The sequence below is a fragment of the Myxine glutinosa genome, chromosome 2, assembly GCF_964187855.1.
Source record: "Myxine glutinosa chromosome 2, kmMyxGlut1.1, whole genome shotgun sequence".
NCBI lineage: Eukaryota > Metazoa > Chordata > Myxini > Myxiniformes > Myxinidae > Myxine > Myxine glutinosa.
In genome coordinates, this window is record NC_136262.1 from 28420003 (window position 1) to 28435533 (window position 15531).

At 48.4% G+C, this 15531-nt stretch overlaps 1 protein-coding gene across 3 annotated transcripts in view; it reads left to right on the forward strand.

Annotated features, from left to right (window-relative positions):
* Positions 1 to 1552: 1552 nt before the first annotated feature.
* Positions 1553 to 15531, forward strand: part of ATOSA (atos homolog A) — a 74362-nt gene continuing 60383 nt past the window's right edge. For 2 of the 3 annotated variants that reach the window (XM_068108577.2, XM_078773043.1), the window contains exon 1: positions 1553 to 2109. In XM_068108577.2, the coding sequence (XP_067964678.2) occupies positions 2082 to 2109 (28 nt within the window). In that variant the 5' untranslated portion in view covers positions 1553 to 2081. The remainder of the gene's footprint in view (positions 2110 to 15531) is intronic. The other variant, XM_068108579.2, reaches the window with a different exon arrangement.

A 15531-nucleotide genomic window follows, 5' to 3' on the forward strand; every position in this document is an offset into this window, starting at 1 on the left:
TTAAATAATACAATCCCGGAGGGTGTTGCAGTTAGTCATATGCGATATAAATCCAAGATTGCGTGTAAATTTGTCTTTTGTGAGTTCGTTCCATGGAATGTTTACATTAATTAGCAACTGTTTTGTTGAGTAATGGCCTTTTGACCGATTCTCTCCTTGTACTTTCCATCTTTTATGGGTCTTGGTTGTGAAAGTGAACATTTGTAATCTCGGATTACTCCCTTCTCAGGTAAACAAACCACTCATCCACATGTATCTGCTAGATCCTCCATGGCGACCGATAACGTGATTGGACCTGTTTTTGAAAAATGTCGATTGATGTTTTTCGCTGTGGCTGAGCCTTTTGTTTGTGGTTTGAAAGGAAATAGTTTTGTCCCAATTTTCGGCCTCGAGATATCTGAAGCCTTCAAAGTGGTCATACAGCTCTTTGAGTCGAAGTGTTCATTTGTTAGTTTGTAATGTCAGGAAATCTGGGATCTGTTCAGTTACCAAGTTTCTTGTGGAGAGCTCGCATCGTGGCTTAAGCACTCGATTTGGAAGCTTTGATTAGGAACGGCTGGCTTGGCGAGCACTAGCAAGCTGCTTGATAACCGAGCTCTTGTGGATTGTCATGGAGGTGGTTGGAGAGGATGTCCGAATTGCTTGGTCAAAGGGTAATATTGTGAGTAAGGTTTGGACTCACTGTTTCCATAGCAATGGGGCAAGATATGACTGATTAAAGGGAAGTTGTGCTTCATCTTCGGTGCGCTGATAAGTGTAAAACTTTTTTTGAAATTCCAGATGGTTTCAGCCCGTTTAAATGCGTTTGCTCCAAGGCACTTGGAAAATATCACGAGGTCTTCGGGGGTGTGTCGAGCGCTCGACAGGTTCCAAACCGTTTATTCGGAACGGATGGCTTGGCAAGTAGTAGCAAGCTGTTTGGTAACTGAACAACTCTGGTCTGCAATCGTCATCCAGCACCCGAAATAGGTTTATGACTCCAGCACTCCACAAGCTTTATACTGGCATGACGCAACAATTGCAAAGAAACTTTCGTAATCCAGGTCACGGACGGCGTCAGGCTACGACCAGAAGGTCTGCTGGTGAGAGATAGGAACACCAAGTCGTCTAGCGCTGTTACGTCACTGCGCGCACTTGTTGAACAGAACGCCGGACCGGTTTATACGCGGATTTTTGACTCGTTTTTAAAAGGCTAGATGGTGTCGATGGTTGTGCAAACTTTTGAAGACCTGGCGATTGGACGTCACGGCGCGATCAATGGCATCGGCAGTGAGTTGAACGTGTTTTTCCTGATTATTGTGAAGTTTGCTCATGTTTGGCGCAACTTGTACCAGGAGGGGCACGAGCCGTGTTTGCAAACAATGCAAAGAGTGCGGAACTGCGTGTACGCGCTTCGCCCGTCGGATGGGAATCCAAAGCGTAATCTACGCGCGCGACCATTGGTTCGCATTTACGATGGCTCCGCCCACTAATACTCTCCGCCTCTCCCAATGGTGGAATATGTAACGAAAGGGCGTGGCAAGTGGTACGTCCTCCACCCGCGGAATGACGTGGAGAAACAGCTGGAGAATTGCGACGGAACAGCAGAGTCAGGAACCTCGTATTTAGAATCGGGAAAGCAGAGTGTGACGGATTCCTAGGATCTCGCAAAAGAGGAAATTCCCAGTTATCGAGGATTAAGAGTGTCAAAAGGAAGGGATGGGGAGTTGAGAGTAGCGGTATGAAGAGGAATCCAAGCTCGGTCATTGGGAAGCGGAGAGCTTCAGGGCCAGTAGTCATGGGCCGAAGGCGGGATGAGGGAGAGTTGAGTCCTCCGGAATGGAAACGGCCGCTCTCCTTTGGGGAGCCTGAGCTGAGCCTGCGGGGTTAAAGAGCCGGAGGCTTCAGAAAGAGACCATTTCGAAGAGTCTGGGGAGTGGGAGAGAGAAGCCGGGGAGGCTGAGAATCGTGATTGCTGAAGAATCTGGAGAGGGAGATTAAATGTTGAGGAAACAGCTGGAGAGAGAAGAGAGTGAAGCCTGAGGAGAGGGAGAGGAGAAAAGAGAAGATCTCCAAGGAGAGAAGTGGTGCGACCAGCGGCGATGAGGCCAGACGGGACAGATACCATCGGTGAGTAATGTTGTCAGGACTGTGACTCAGTCGATTTGTGGCTGACTGTCGATTTGTGATTGTGACTCAGTAGATTGTGATTGTGACTCAGTAGATTGTGATTGTGACTGTGACTCATTATCTTGGGACTGCAACTCTGTGACTGTGATTGTGATTGTGACTGTGACTCTGTGATTGTGACTGACTCTGTGATTGTGACTGACTGTGATTGTGACTGACTCTGTGATTGTGACTGTGACTCTGTGACTGACTCTGTGACTCTGTGATTGTGACTGTGACTCTGTGGTTGTGACTGTGACTCTGTGGTTGTGACTGTGACTCTGTGATTGTGACTGTGACTCTGTGGTTGTGACTGTGACTCTGTGGTTGTGACTGTGACTCTGTGGTTGTGACTGTGACTCAGTAGATTGTGACTGTGACTCAGTAGATTGTGACTGTGACTCAGTAGATTGTGACTGTGACTCAGTAGATTGTGACTGTGACTCAGTAGATTGTGACTGTGACTCAGTATATTGTGATTGTGACTCAGTTGATGATGTGTTGATAATTTTGTAATCGTTCCTAATTTGATTTTCTTATTCCTGTTCTCTAATTGTTCTAGTTGTTGAATTGGTTGTTGCTCGGTGTCCCAGCTCTAACACTAGTTGTTGTCATGGCTCATGGCTGGTGTGATGCTCTGGAGGTAAATGATGCTTGTGCGCAATCTGTTGTTGTTGGAAACGTGTTTAGTAATGCATGCTGTGTTGTGGTAGCACTGGTAGGAATGTTTTATTGTGGACATGTTTCCTTTTATGCTGCTGTTTTTGCCTTTAGCTTTCTGGGTTGTTTTGTTCTTTGAACGTCATGACGATCAAAAATTCACATTGTCTGTGTGTGTGTGTGTCTGCCGGTGTGTGTGTGTGTGTCTCTGCCTGTGTGTGTGTCTGCCTGTGTGTGTCTCTGCCTGTGTGTGTCTCTGCCTGTGTGTGTCTCTGCCTGTGTGTGTCTCTGCCTATTTGTGTCTCTGCCTGTGTATGTCTCTGCCTGTGTGCGTCTCTGCCTGTGTGTGCATCTCTGCCTGTGTGTGTCTCTGCCTGTGTGTGTCTCTGCCTGTGTGTGTCTCTGCCTGTGTGTGTCTCTGCCTGTGTGTGTCTCTGCCTGTGTGTGTCTCTGCCTGTGTGTGTCTCTGCCTGTGTGTGTCTCTGCCTGTGTGTGTCTCTGCCTGTGTGTGTCTCTGCCTGTGTGTGTCTCTGCCTGTGTGTGTCTCTGCCTGTGTGTGTCTCTGCCTGTGTGTGTGTCTCTGCCTGTGTGTGTCTCTGCCTGTGTGTGTCTCTGCCTGTGTGTGTCTCTGCCTGTGTGTGTCTCTGCCTGTGTGTCTCTGCCTATGTGTCTCTGCCTGTGTGTGTGTGTCTCTGCCTGTGTGTGTGTGTCTCTGCCTGTGTGTGTGTGTCTCTGCCTGTGTGTGTCTCTGCCTGTGTGTGTCTCTGCCTGTGTGTGTCTCTGCCTGTGTGTGTCTCTGCCTGTGTGTGTGTGTGTCTGCCTGTGTGTGTGTGTCTGCCTGTGTGGGTGTCTGCCTGTGTGGGTGTCTGCCTGTGTGGGTGTCTGCCTGTGTGGGTGTCTGCCTGTGTGGGTGTCTGCCTGTGTGGGTGTCTGCCTGTGTGTGTGTCTGCCTGTGTGTGTCTGCCTGTGTGTGTGTCTGCCTGTGTGTGTGTGTCTGCCTGTGTGTGTGTCTGCCTGTGTGTGTGTCTGCCTGTGTGTGTGTCTGCCTGTGTGTGTGTCTGCCTGCGTGTGTGTCTGCCTGCGTGTGTGTCTCTGCCTGCGTGTGTGTCTCTGCCTGCGTGTGTGTCTCTGCCTGCGTGTGTGTCTCTGCCTGCGTGTGTGTCTCTGCCTGCGTGTGTGTCTCTGCCTGTGTGCGTGTGTCTCTGCCTGTGTGTGTGTCTCTGCCTGTGTGTGTCTCTGCCTGTGTGTGTCTCTGCCTGTGTGCGTGTCTCTGCCTGTGTGCGTGTCTCTGCCTGTGTGTGTCTCTGCATGTGTGTGCGTCTCTGCCTGTGTGTGCGTCTCTGCCTGTGTGTGCGTCTCTGCCTGTGTGTGCGTCTCTGCCTGTGTGTGCGTCTCTGCCTGTGTGTGCGTCTCTGCCTGTGTGTGCGTCTCTGCCTGTGTGTGTGTCTCTGCCTGTGTGTGTGTCTCTGCCTGTGTGTGTGTGTGTCTCTGCCTGTGTGTGTGTGTGTGTCTCTGCCTGTGTGTGTGTGTGTCTCTGCCTGTGTGTGTGTGTGTCTCTGCCTGTGTGTGTGTGTGTCTCTGCCTGTGTGTGTGTGTCTGCCTGTGTGTGTGTCTGCCTGTGTGTGTGTCTGCCTGCGTGTGTGTCTCTGCCTGCGTGTGTGTCTCTGCCTGCGTGTGTGTCTCTGCCTGCGTGTGTGTCTCTGCCTGCGTGTGTGTCTCTGCCTGTGTGCGTGTGTCTCTGCCTGTGTGCGTGTGTCTCTGCCTGTGCGTGTGTCTCTGCCTGTGCGCGTGTCTCTGCCTGTGCACGTGTCTCTGCCTGTGCGTGTCTCTGCCTGTGCGTGTCTCTGCCTGTGCATGTCTCTGCCTGTGTGCGTGTCTCTGCCTGTGTGCGTGTCTCTGCCTGTGTGCGTGTCTCTGCCTGTGTGCGTGTCTCTGCCTGTGCGTGTCTCTGCCTGTGTGTGCGTCTCTGCCTGTGTGTGCGTCTCTGCCTGTGTGTGCGTCTCTGCCTGTGTGTGCGTCTCTGCCTGTGTGTGCGTCTCTGCCTGTGTGTGTGTCTCTGCCTGTGTGTGTGTGTGTGTGTCTCTGCCTGTGTGTGTGTGTGTCTCTGCCTGTGTGTGTGTGTCTCTGCCTGTGTGTGTGTGTCTGCCTGTGTGTGTGTGTGTCTGCCTGTGTGTGTGTCTCTGCCTCTGCCTGTGTGTGTGTGTCTCTGCCTGTGTGTGTGTCTGTGTGTGTGTGTCTCTCTCTCTCTGCCTGTGTGTGTGAGTCTCTCTGCCTGTGTGTGTGAGTCTCTCTGCCTGTGTGTGTGTCTCTGCCTGTGTGTGTCTCTGCCTGTGTGTGTCTCTGCCTGTGTGTGAGTCTCTGCCTGTGTGTGAGTGTCTGCCTGTGTGTGAGTCTCTGCCTGTGTGTGAGTGTCTGCCTGTGTGTGAGTCTCTGCCTGTGTGTGAGTCTCTGCCTGTGTGAGTCTCTGCCTGTGTGTGAGTCGCTGTCTGTGTGTGAGTCGCTGTCTGTGTGTGAGTCGCTGTCTGTGTGTGAGTCGCTGTCTGTGTGTGAGTCGCTGTCTGTGTGTGAGTCTCTGTCTGTGTGTGAGTCTCTGTCTGTGTGTGAGCCTCTGTCTGTGTGTGTGTGTGTGTCTCTCTCTGTGTGTGGGTCTCTCTGACTGTGTGTGTGTGTGTGTGTGTGTGTGTGTGTGTGTGTGTGTGTGTGTGTGTGTGTGTGTGTGTGTGTGCGCGCGCACATCTGTCTTTCTGTCTGTGTTCTCTCTCTCTCCCTCTCTGTCCCTCCCTCTCTCGTCCTCTCTCTCCCTCTCCCTCTGTTTACATTTAAGTCTTCATTTACTACTTGCTTGTATGTACATCCAAAGCGGCATCTTTTCTGAAAAATAAACTGGAAAGATTTTAAATATCATCAAGCATTACTAAACGTCGCAATGTACATGTATTTGATCAGCAACGAACACTTTTCCATGAACATGTTATTATGAAGATTAAATCATTGTTTTGCTTAAATGATAGGCGAGACAGCTTCACAAGGCCTCGGCTGTAAGGCCTTATGCTTCACAGCTGAGATCTTTTCCTGATTCGATGCTTTTGGAGAAATGTTAGATTTATTGTGAGCAAGGGCAAAATGCTCTTTTGAAGGTGTTCCAGCACTTCCTTTTTCATTTGCCTCCCTTGCCATCCTCGTCCATCTCCCTGCATTACATACAGTATGTGATTCCCTCATTGGCTTTGGTTTTCTCTGTTTTGTCATTAGAGTGTTGAAACCAAGCTTGTTGAGGTCATTTGCCAAATGACAGGAATTATTTATTCCAGCGACGTTCATGGTCGTGGCTTTAAAAACGCAAGCACCCTGTAACCACGATAACATTTGGGCTTGCTTGTTGTGCTTCCTTGGAATTGTTTTTTTTTTTTGAGACGTAAAGGTCATTTAATTTCAGAATCAACTATGACACGTCATGTACCGTCTCCACAGTGCCTTTCACAGTGCCTAACAATAGTGGAGGATTCTAAGACGCACGGACACTAAGTCACAGGCTACGGCACTATTTCCTCGACTTCAGCCTGGTTTATCGACACGAATAGGCTTGCTCCGATTGCTCACGGTGACTATTCGATGTATTGGCATTCCGAGCTGCAAGAGATGAATTAAAACCAAAAAAATCTGTAATTCTCCCCCTAGCAACAGCTCTGCGGGATGGGCCTCACGAAGGCTATCGGAGGAGACGTGAGACAATGCCTAGCATTGTGAAACATTTGGTGACCGATCAAAGTGCATACTCAACAATCGATCGCAATCTACCACGAGATGGTTTCCTTTGGAGCTGGCTTTCCAAACGGTTGGTGTTAAGTGCCCATAGTTTGCCATCGATTGTGGCTGCCTGGTTTTAATATCCCATAAACTTTGTTCTTGGTGCAGTTCATCATTATGCAATGCTATTTGCTAACCGTGACATTTGCTGGTCCCGTAGATGTTTGGTTGAGAGTTGTCAGCGTCCCAATGATGGGGGAACTAAGGTAATGCTTTTTTTCCCCCCAGTAACTGTTGTAAATTATGTCATGGAAGATGTAGGAATGTCACTTACCTCTAGCGGACTTCCAACTGCAGAACCAGTGTCAACAATGATGGCATACGATTCCCTCGTGCTCGTGAAGTTTCAGGGTAGGAAGAATGCTGCCCTGCAAGTTATTTTGGAGTACAATTATTTCTGTTTCATAAACATTCGATCTCGAGTTGCGTGCACAACTTGTTTGCGATCGTATTCATTTTAGGTGTGGTGAGTTTTACCGCGTAGGTCCTGCCAGGAAATTTGTGGGTCCACCCGAAGCAGTCATTACGGTAGGCTGGTGCAGCCCTCGGAATGCTTCACCCGTAAGTAGAAAACCGGTGGATATGGAGTTTCTGAATCTGCTGTAATCTTGCATCATGAGGGTGGGGTTGCCCAGTTGTGGAAGAGGCGAATCGTTGGGCAAATTGAGCGGAAACGACCTTTCTGCTCGTATTCTTTCAATTGGGTAGTCAGTACTTCGACTTCCTAGTCAGTTATGCATATATAGGCTGTGCTGGCCAGTACAGTTTGGGAAGAAGTAACAAAACGCTTTATCACCAAAACCATACTGGCAGCGGATGGATACTTCTAGGCAGCAAACCAGATTGACTTTGGCTGAATAATGACCAACTGTTCCAGCTTGCGCGGCGGAATGTAAATTTCTGCTTTTTCAAGCAGCACTTCCTCCACTTGTATTATATCTCCAAATGAGACGTGGACGTCCAGAGTAACGGGTGCTGCGTAAAAGCATTTCGATCCATTGATCTAACTGCTTATCTTTGTGGGTGTCGGAAAATAACTTTCTGCCGTGACTTGCGAGCCGTTGATTGCTGTCGGACCTCCTTATGGCTGCAACAGGCGTAAGGTCAGCTGCGTCCGGCAAATGCCACAAGGTCAGGAGAAAACGCCCCCCAGAAGATTAATTTTGTCTGAGTTGTTCTAAACGATCGTAGAAGTTCTATAATGGAGAGCCAACGTCGTCATTGTGTAGAATGAAGATGCAGGAGCTGTAATAACTATGCTTGTGCCACCAGTTCGTATTTTGACCGTAATCACCATCCTGGGTTTTTTATTTCATCTCCTTGGATCCCTAAAAGCGGGAATTAATTGAATATTTCTATAAGGTCCGTTTCTCAGTTTTTAAATCTCCATTAATGTGAGAGCATCCATCAGAATGGTCCGTTGCTTCGGCCATGGAACCACTGGAGCAATTATCTGCTGTCTGCTTCACACGTCACTCTGTTGACTGATGTCTGGAGCCTCAAGGCAAGCTTTGGCTTCCAGTGGAGATGCCGGCATCACGCACGGCTCAGTGTGCCAGGTTTCTCAGCGAGACCAGATATGGCAAGCCAAGGCAGATCTGTGTGAGGCCTAGGCAGCTCTGCGTGAGCACATAGCACCTACAAGTTCTGTAATAATGCAAAGGAGTTTCACTTACCGTTATTGATCGGTGTGAAATTAAGGGCACTGTATATGAAGACTCTTAACTTGCTTTGTAGCTGTACAACAACAACAACAACAACATGCATTTTAAGGCCATGTTCCCTGCTAGAGCGGGGGTTAGCCTTGCGGTCCCCATGACAATCTTCTCCATTTTGCCCTATTTTCTGCATCTCTCCTTGTTAACCCCCTTGCCCGCATTTCTTCTTCCACCATCTTTAGCCAAGTCTTTCTCGGTCTTCCCCGTCCTCTACTTCCTTCTACATTAACTTCCATCACTCTTCTCAACCAGTCACTTTCATCCTTCCTCAATACATGACCAAACCATCTCAACCTGTTCCTCTTCACAGCATCAATCACAGGCAATATTCCCATCATCTTTCGCAATTCATCATTTGTCTTCCTCTCTCTCAACGATACTCCGCACATCCATCGAACCATTCGCATTTCCACCCTTTCCAGCCTTCGTTGCTGCTCTACGTTCATTACCCATGTCTCGCTCCCATAAATCATAACACTTCTCACACATGCAGCATACACCTTTCCCTTCAGCTTCAGCGACACTCCTCCTCATCAGCACGCCACTCAGTTCCCGAAACTTCTTCCATGCACATCTCACTCGAGCAACCGTTGCCGAGTCTGATCCACCTTCTCCATTCAGCATGTCTCCGAGGTAGCAAAATGTTTTCACACCTTCCAGCTTCACGCCGTCTCCAAGATCCAACTCAACATTTCCTCCATCTGCAGCTCCCTCTGTGCACACCTTACATTTGAATGTAGCTGCCACACTGGTTAATGACCCTCTCAGACCACTACATTTTTGATGAACCCACTCAGCACACATTGTACATTGAATGGAGTTCACTCCGACACCCTTCCTACACACAGCACATGGCCACTTCCCAGTTCTTTCCACCTCACCACATGCTTTACCACTTGCCATCACCTCTTTCCGATATTCACCTTCAGACCTTTTGTCTCCATACATTCCTTCCACTTGTTCATCTTTTCCTTCAGTCCATCCATACTTTCCGCAATCAACACCAGATCATCTGCATACAACAACTCCCACGGTAAACCCTCCTTTACGGTCTGAGCCAGCACCTCCATCACAGCTACAAATAGTAGTGGACTTAGTACCGACCCCTGATGCACTCCCACCTTCACCTCAAACTCACCACTGTTCCCGTCCTTCGTCCTTACAGCTGTGCGTGCTCTTTTGTACATTGCCATCACTACTCTGATCAACCATTCCTCCACTCCTAACTTCCTCAATGCCCATGTAGCTGTACTGTACGAAACGTACGTAGCTGTTTTGTAGCTGTACGAAACATATTTCAGGTAGGCACGAAGTATTGAATCTAACTTGTGTTTTGTAATGTATCATGGTGGTTCGATACATTATGCTACCAAAACTGTTGAGACAGCAACGATGCATGTGCAGGATCTATTCACAACCGTTTATTTGATTTCTATTTAGGGTGTTGATCCGTTTTTGGTAGCAAGCATAGCTCAGTTCCTCTCACCATCACGCTTTGTTCCAAACTTGGGTAGATATCGGCTGTAGTATTGCATAATACGTGACTTTCGAAATGACTTATGAACACCAATGAGGCCTTTTACGTTTGGGCTGTGTGTGCATTTTCAGGGACTCTATTCTGCTCGCTGGGCTCTTTTAACCTGCCGTTACTACCGTGAAATCTAATTCAAATTGTCTTATTGACATAATTTTCAACATTTAGATGATAGAGTGGCAATTTTCAAAATGGTTAACCACAAATGTTTTGTACCTGAATGCAAATCGGACTCAAAAAAAATAGGAATATATGAGAAATATCCGTGGATGAAAGCTGTTGAGTTCCGACCATTTTCCGTTGGTATGGCAGAAAGTGAGTTGCTCAAGTGAGCGGAAGCAGTGTATATAATACGCACACACATATACACGCACCATATGCACGCACATATACACGCATATATATATATATATATATATACACATACATACACACATACACACACTCACACATACACACATACATACAGTGCATTCAGAAAGTATTCAGACCCCTCCACTTTTTTCACATTTTGTTATGTTGCAGCCTTATGCTGAAATCGTTTAAATTCATTTTTTCCCTCATCAATCTACACTCAATACCCCATAATGACAAAGAGAAAACAGGATTTTAGAAAGTTTTGCAAATTTATTAAAAAGAAAAAACTGAAATATCACTGACATAAGTATTCAGACCCTTTGCGATAACACTTGAAATTTACCTCAGGTGCCTCCCATTTCTCTTTATCATCTTTGAGATGTTTCTACACCTTGATTGGAGTCCACCTGTGGTAAATTCAATTGATTGGACATGATTTGGAAAGGCACACACCTGTCTATATATGGCACACACCTGATGTTCTTTCTGGACAGCAAAGGTTTCCTCCTGGCACACCTCCCATGTAGATCAAATTTGTGCAGCCTCTTTCTCATGGTAGAATCGTGCACTTTGACATCAACAGTGGCAAGAGCTACCCGCAGGTCCCGTGATGACATTCTGGGGTTCTTAGAGACTTCTTTCAGCATCTTGCGGTCTGCTCTCAGGCTGAACTTGCTGGGGCGGCCTGGCCTGAACAAGTTTGCAGTTGTTTGGAATCTTCTCCACTTGTAGATGATCTTCCGGACAGTCGAATGATTGATTTCAAATTGTTTGGAGATCTTTTTAAATCCCCTCCCAGACTCGTAGGCATCTATAACCTTCTTTCTGAAGGCCTCAGAGAGCTCTTTTGATCTCGGCATGGTGACGCCGCACACTTCAACAACAAAGAGCAAACCAAACTAAATGTCTGAGGTTTAAATAAGACAGGGTCCTCCAAGATCCTCTCGAATGATGTTCTAATCATTTCCACCTGAGCTGGTGCACCTGATTCTAATTTTAGGTATTTGAAGTAGTGATAAATGTAGGGGTGTACTTACTTTTTACACATGCGAAATTTGCATTTATGTTTATTTTAATTATATAATGGACTACAAAATGTAAATGTTTCATGATATTTGTTATATTATATCACCTTTATCTATCAATATTGTTGAAATGAAGATCAAATAGCTGTATGTTGAAAAATGTTGAAAAAGTCAAAACTTTACATGGGGTGTACTTACTTTTTCACGTGACTGTACATACACACATACAAATCAAACCCCGTAACTTGACGAGGCAGCAGTGCACCAATCGAGGCCCATCACGATCTGTAAGGTAAGTAGCAAGTGTTATTTGGCAGACAAGCACATTGTCTCTGCCCTGGAGATCACCTATTAAGAGGTTTGTGGTCAGGAACAATACATTTTACAAAAAGAGCACACTGACTCTACATGTGACACAACACTGACGTCATACACATGTAAATTATGCCGACACATCACCTCCAAACTAGGATGGCATCCATTTGGCATTCAGGTCTTTGTAGAACGGGGTTTATGCCTTATGGTCATGAATAAACGAAAGCAGAGTTGCCGATCCAGATTTCACTCTTGTTATGGGCTTATCAGGAGAATTTGGCAGTATGTTGTCCTTCCCATCAGTGTTTAGAAGCAATCAAACTAGATACGGTGTCTTCCTCTCAGAAGTCGGCCTGGATGTTTGGAATTACAGCACCATCCTCCCGATTGCAGACTCCATTCAATAAATCATCAAGTTTGCCATTATCACATGAGATCATCCCGGAAGGTTCAGAGTGCACTCGCTGACAGCGATGGTCAAAGGTCTGGGTAAAACTCACCCGTGTATGAACATTCGGACCTTGCACCGACCCACACTGCCTCGGTAGGTTGCAGTACAGGGAGCTGAAAGCTGTCTGTTTATTGGAAGAGTTCAGAAAGTTCTCTAACTCTAATTCTTTGGACAGAGGCACACCGCTTTATTTCAGGCACAAGTATTTTTGGTTTCTTTTAGAATCTTTGTGAGCCATTTTAGGTCGCAATCCTTATCTTGCACAAACTATACACGTTTGGCTGCCCTGTTGACATCCCCTCACCTAACTCCTGACAGATACGGTAGTAAGGCAGATATACTCCTGACAAATACGGTATTATGGCCAACTCACTCCTAACAAATACAATTACAGCAAACCCAATCCTAACCCACAGCGGTATGGCATACCAACTCATATCGTTTGCAGCAGTGACGTACCCTATTCCACTGTGGTTGTCAGGTCATCCAAAGTTGTATTGCAGGAAAGTTGGGAGTGCAGCATTGTTCAAAATACGACGATAATAGACATTTACAAAGTACTTGCTTTGCATTGTGGAGAAATAAATCGATACACACATATTCAGCCTGGGAGAAATTGATTAATCAAGTTTGGGTGTTTTGTCGCAATGTTTACCTCCGCCATCAAAGGTGGATGGAGGTTATGTTTTCACCCTCTGTCCGTTTGTCCGTTTGTGAACAAAATATCTCAAAAGGTTGTGGACGGATTCGGACTAAATTTGACAGAGATGTAGCGTATGTGACAACGACGAAATGATTAGATTTTGGTGAAGATCCGGATTCTGATCCGGCTACTATTATTTTTTAAGTGATTCTTCACCATTGGGAGATAGGGTCAAAAATGATACATAGCAGGATATCTCAAAAAGTTGTGGACGAAACTTGGTGGACTGGTTGGGTGTCTGACAAGGACAAATAGACTCGAGTTTGGTGAAGATCTGAATATGGATTCGGATATGAGTTATTTAATTTTTTGAGTAAATCTTCACCATTGAGTGATATGGCCAACCAGGCGGAGGTTTGCTCTCTACAGGAGGAGAGGGTATTGCATTTGGGTCCGTCTGTCTGTCTGTTTCTCTGTTTGTCTGTTGGTCTGTCTGCTTGTCCGCACAGAATAAATATGATTTTCTCAGCAACCGTTGGTCCGATTGACAGCAAATTTACACCATAGGTGCACCTCCACCTGGAGAATTTTTGAATGACATTTATGACGTCATAGGTCACGTGGTATGGGCGCCATCTTGGAAAAACCTAAAAACTTTGCACCTCTATATCTCCGAAGCGCCACATCGAAAAAATTGAGATATGGCTCATTGTAAAGAATCCTCCATGGGGAATAAAATATGTTAATGATGTCATAGGTGCCTCCATTATGACGTCATAATTCGACAAGTATAAAACTTAATCTGATGAACATGAAATTTCTTGAGCATCATCTCGGGATAAATTGGTGGAGAAAAAAAAAAATGATGTCATCGGTCTTTGTTTTTAACACAAAAGCTTTAAAAACCACTGAAAACACATCCTGGCAAGGGTCTGTCTGTCTGTATGTGTGTGTGTGTATGTATATGTATATGTATATATATATATATATATATATATATATATATATATATATATATATATGTATATATATATATATATATATATAAAGCAGTAAAGTATGTTTGTTTGTCCTCTTATAACTCGAGAACTACTCATCGCAGAGAAAAACCAAAGGCAAAATCGGAATCAGTACGTCTCAGAGCAACGACAGCACACCTTAAATTTAAAAAAACTTCGGGTTTTAAAATTAGCGTATTAGCGCAGAAGCGCTAGCAGAAGAGGGAGGGAATCGAAGGGAGGGAGCGCAGCTCTCCCTCTAGCGCTTCGCAGCGCCAGCGCTTCTGTTAGCGTAATTAGCGTATTTCGGAACGTTAATTTTTCAACTTCATTATTCGGAATCAGTACGTCCCAGAGAAACTTCGTAATGTTAATTTTTCAACTTCATCCGATTGACATGGGACCAACGGCATGTGACAGAGAGTGAAACATACATGCTACATTTATTTGATGACAATGAGTTCCGACTTCCGGGTTCGTGCCGCCAACCCTGTTAGGCGCCTCTTGCGGCACACAGGGAATTACCAGTGAACTGGTACTCAATTTGCCGACCTCGGTAGGATGACAGGCTGAGTCAACCCCCCTGGTGTAAAGGGGAGGAGGAGGAGGGGAGGGGAACGGGGTGGGGGGAAGGGGGGGGAAGGGTGAAGGGGGGAGGGGGAGGGGGAGGGGCCCTTCTTCCCCCAGGCACCCCCACACCCTTCCCTCCCCCCTTCCCCTCCCCCCCCCTTCCCCTCCCCCCCCCTTCCCCTCCCCCCTTCCCCTTCCCCTCCCCCCTTCCCCTTCCCCCTTCCCCTCCCCCCTGTTCCCCTCCCCCTCCCCCTCCCCCCTGTTCCCCTCCCCTCCTCTTCCCCCTCCTCCCCCCCTTCCCCCTCCCCCTCCCCCTCCCCCTTCCCCCTTCCCCCTTCCCCCTCCCCCCTCCCCCTTCCCCCTCCCCCCTCCCCCTTCCCCCTTCCCCCTCCCCCCTCCCCCTTCCCCCTCCCCCCTCCCCCTTCCCCCTCCCCCCTCCCCCACTTCCCCCTCCCCCACTTCCCCCTCCCCCCTCCCCCTTCCCCCTCCCCCCTCCCCCTTCCCCCTCCCCCTTCCCCCTCCCCCCTCCCCCTTCCCCCTCCCCCCTCCCCCTTCCCCCTCCCCCCTCCCCCTTCCCCCTCCCCCTCCCCTCCCCACTTCCCCCTCCCCCACTTCCCCCTCCCCCACTTCCCCCTCCCCCACTCCCCCTCCCCCTTCCCCCTCCCCCCTCCCCCCTCCCCCTTCCCCCTCCCCCCTCCCCCTTCCCCCTTCCCCCCTCCCCCCTTCCCCTTCCCCCTCCCCCCTCCCCCTTCCCCCTCCCCCCTCCCCCTTCCCCCTCCCCCTCCCCCTCCCTCCCCCCTCCCCACTTCCCCCTCCCCCCTGTTCCCCTCCCCTCCTCTTCCCCCTCCCCTCCCCCTCCCCTCCCCCTCTCCTCCCCCTCCCCCCTCCTCCCCCCCTTCCCCCTCCCCCTCCCCCTCCCCCTTCCCCCTTCCCCCTTCCCCCTCCCCCCTCCCCCTTCCCCTTCCCCCTCCCCCCTCCCCCTTCCCCCTCCCCCCTCCCCCCACTTCCCCCTCCCCCACTTCCCCCTCCCCCCTCCCCCTCCCCCCTTCCCCCTCCCCCTTCCCCCTCCCCCCTCCCCCACTTCCCCCTCCCCCACTTCCCCCTCCCCCCTCCCCCTCCCCCCCGTTCCCCTCCCCTCCTCTTCCCCCTCCCCCTCCTCCCCCGCCCGGCAATGCCGGGTACTTCTGCTAGTATATATATAAAGTATATACATACATATATACACTATTCCAGTGTTACCCTTCCTGTGGATACATTGTGTTTGTTGTCTGTTTGAATGGTTCTTTGCGTCAGTGTTTTGCCGCA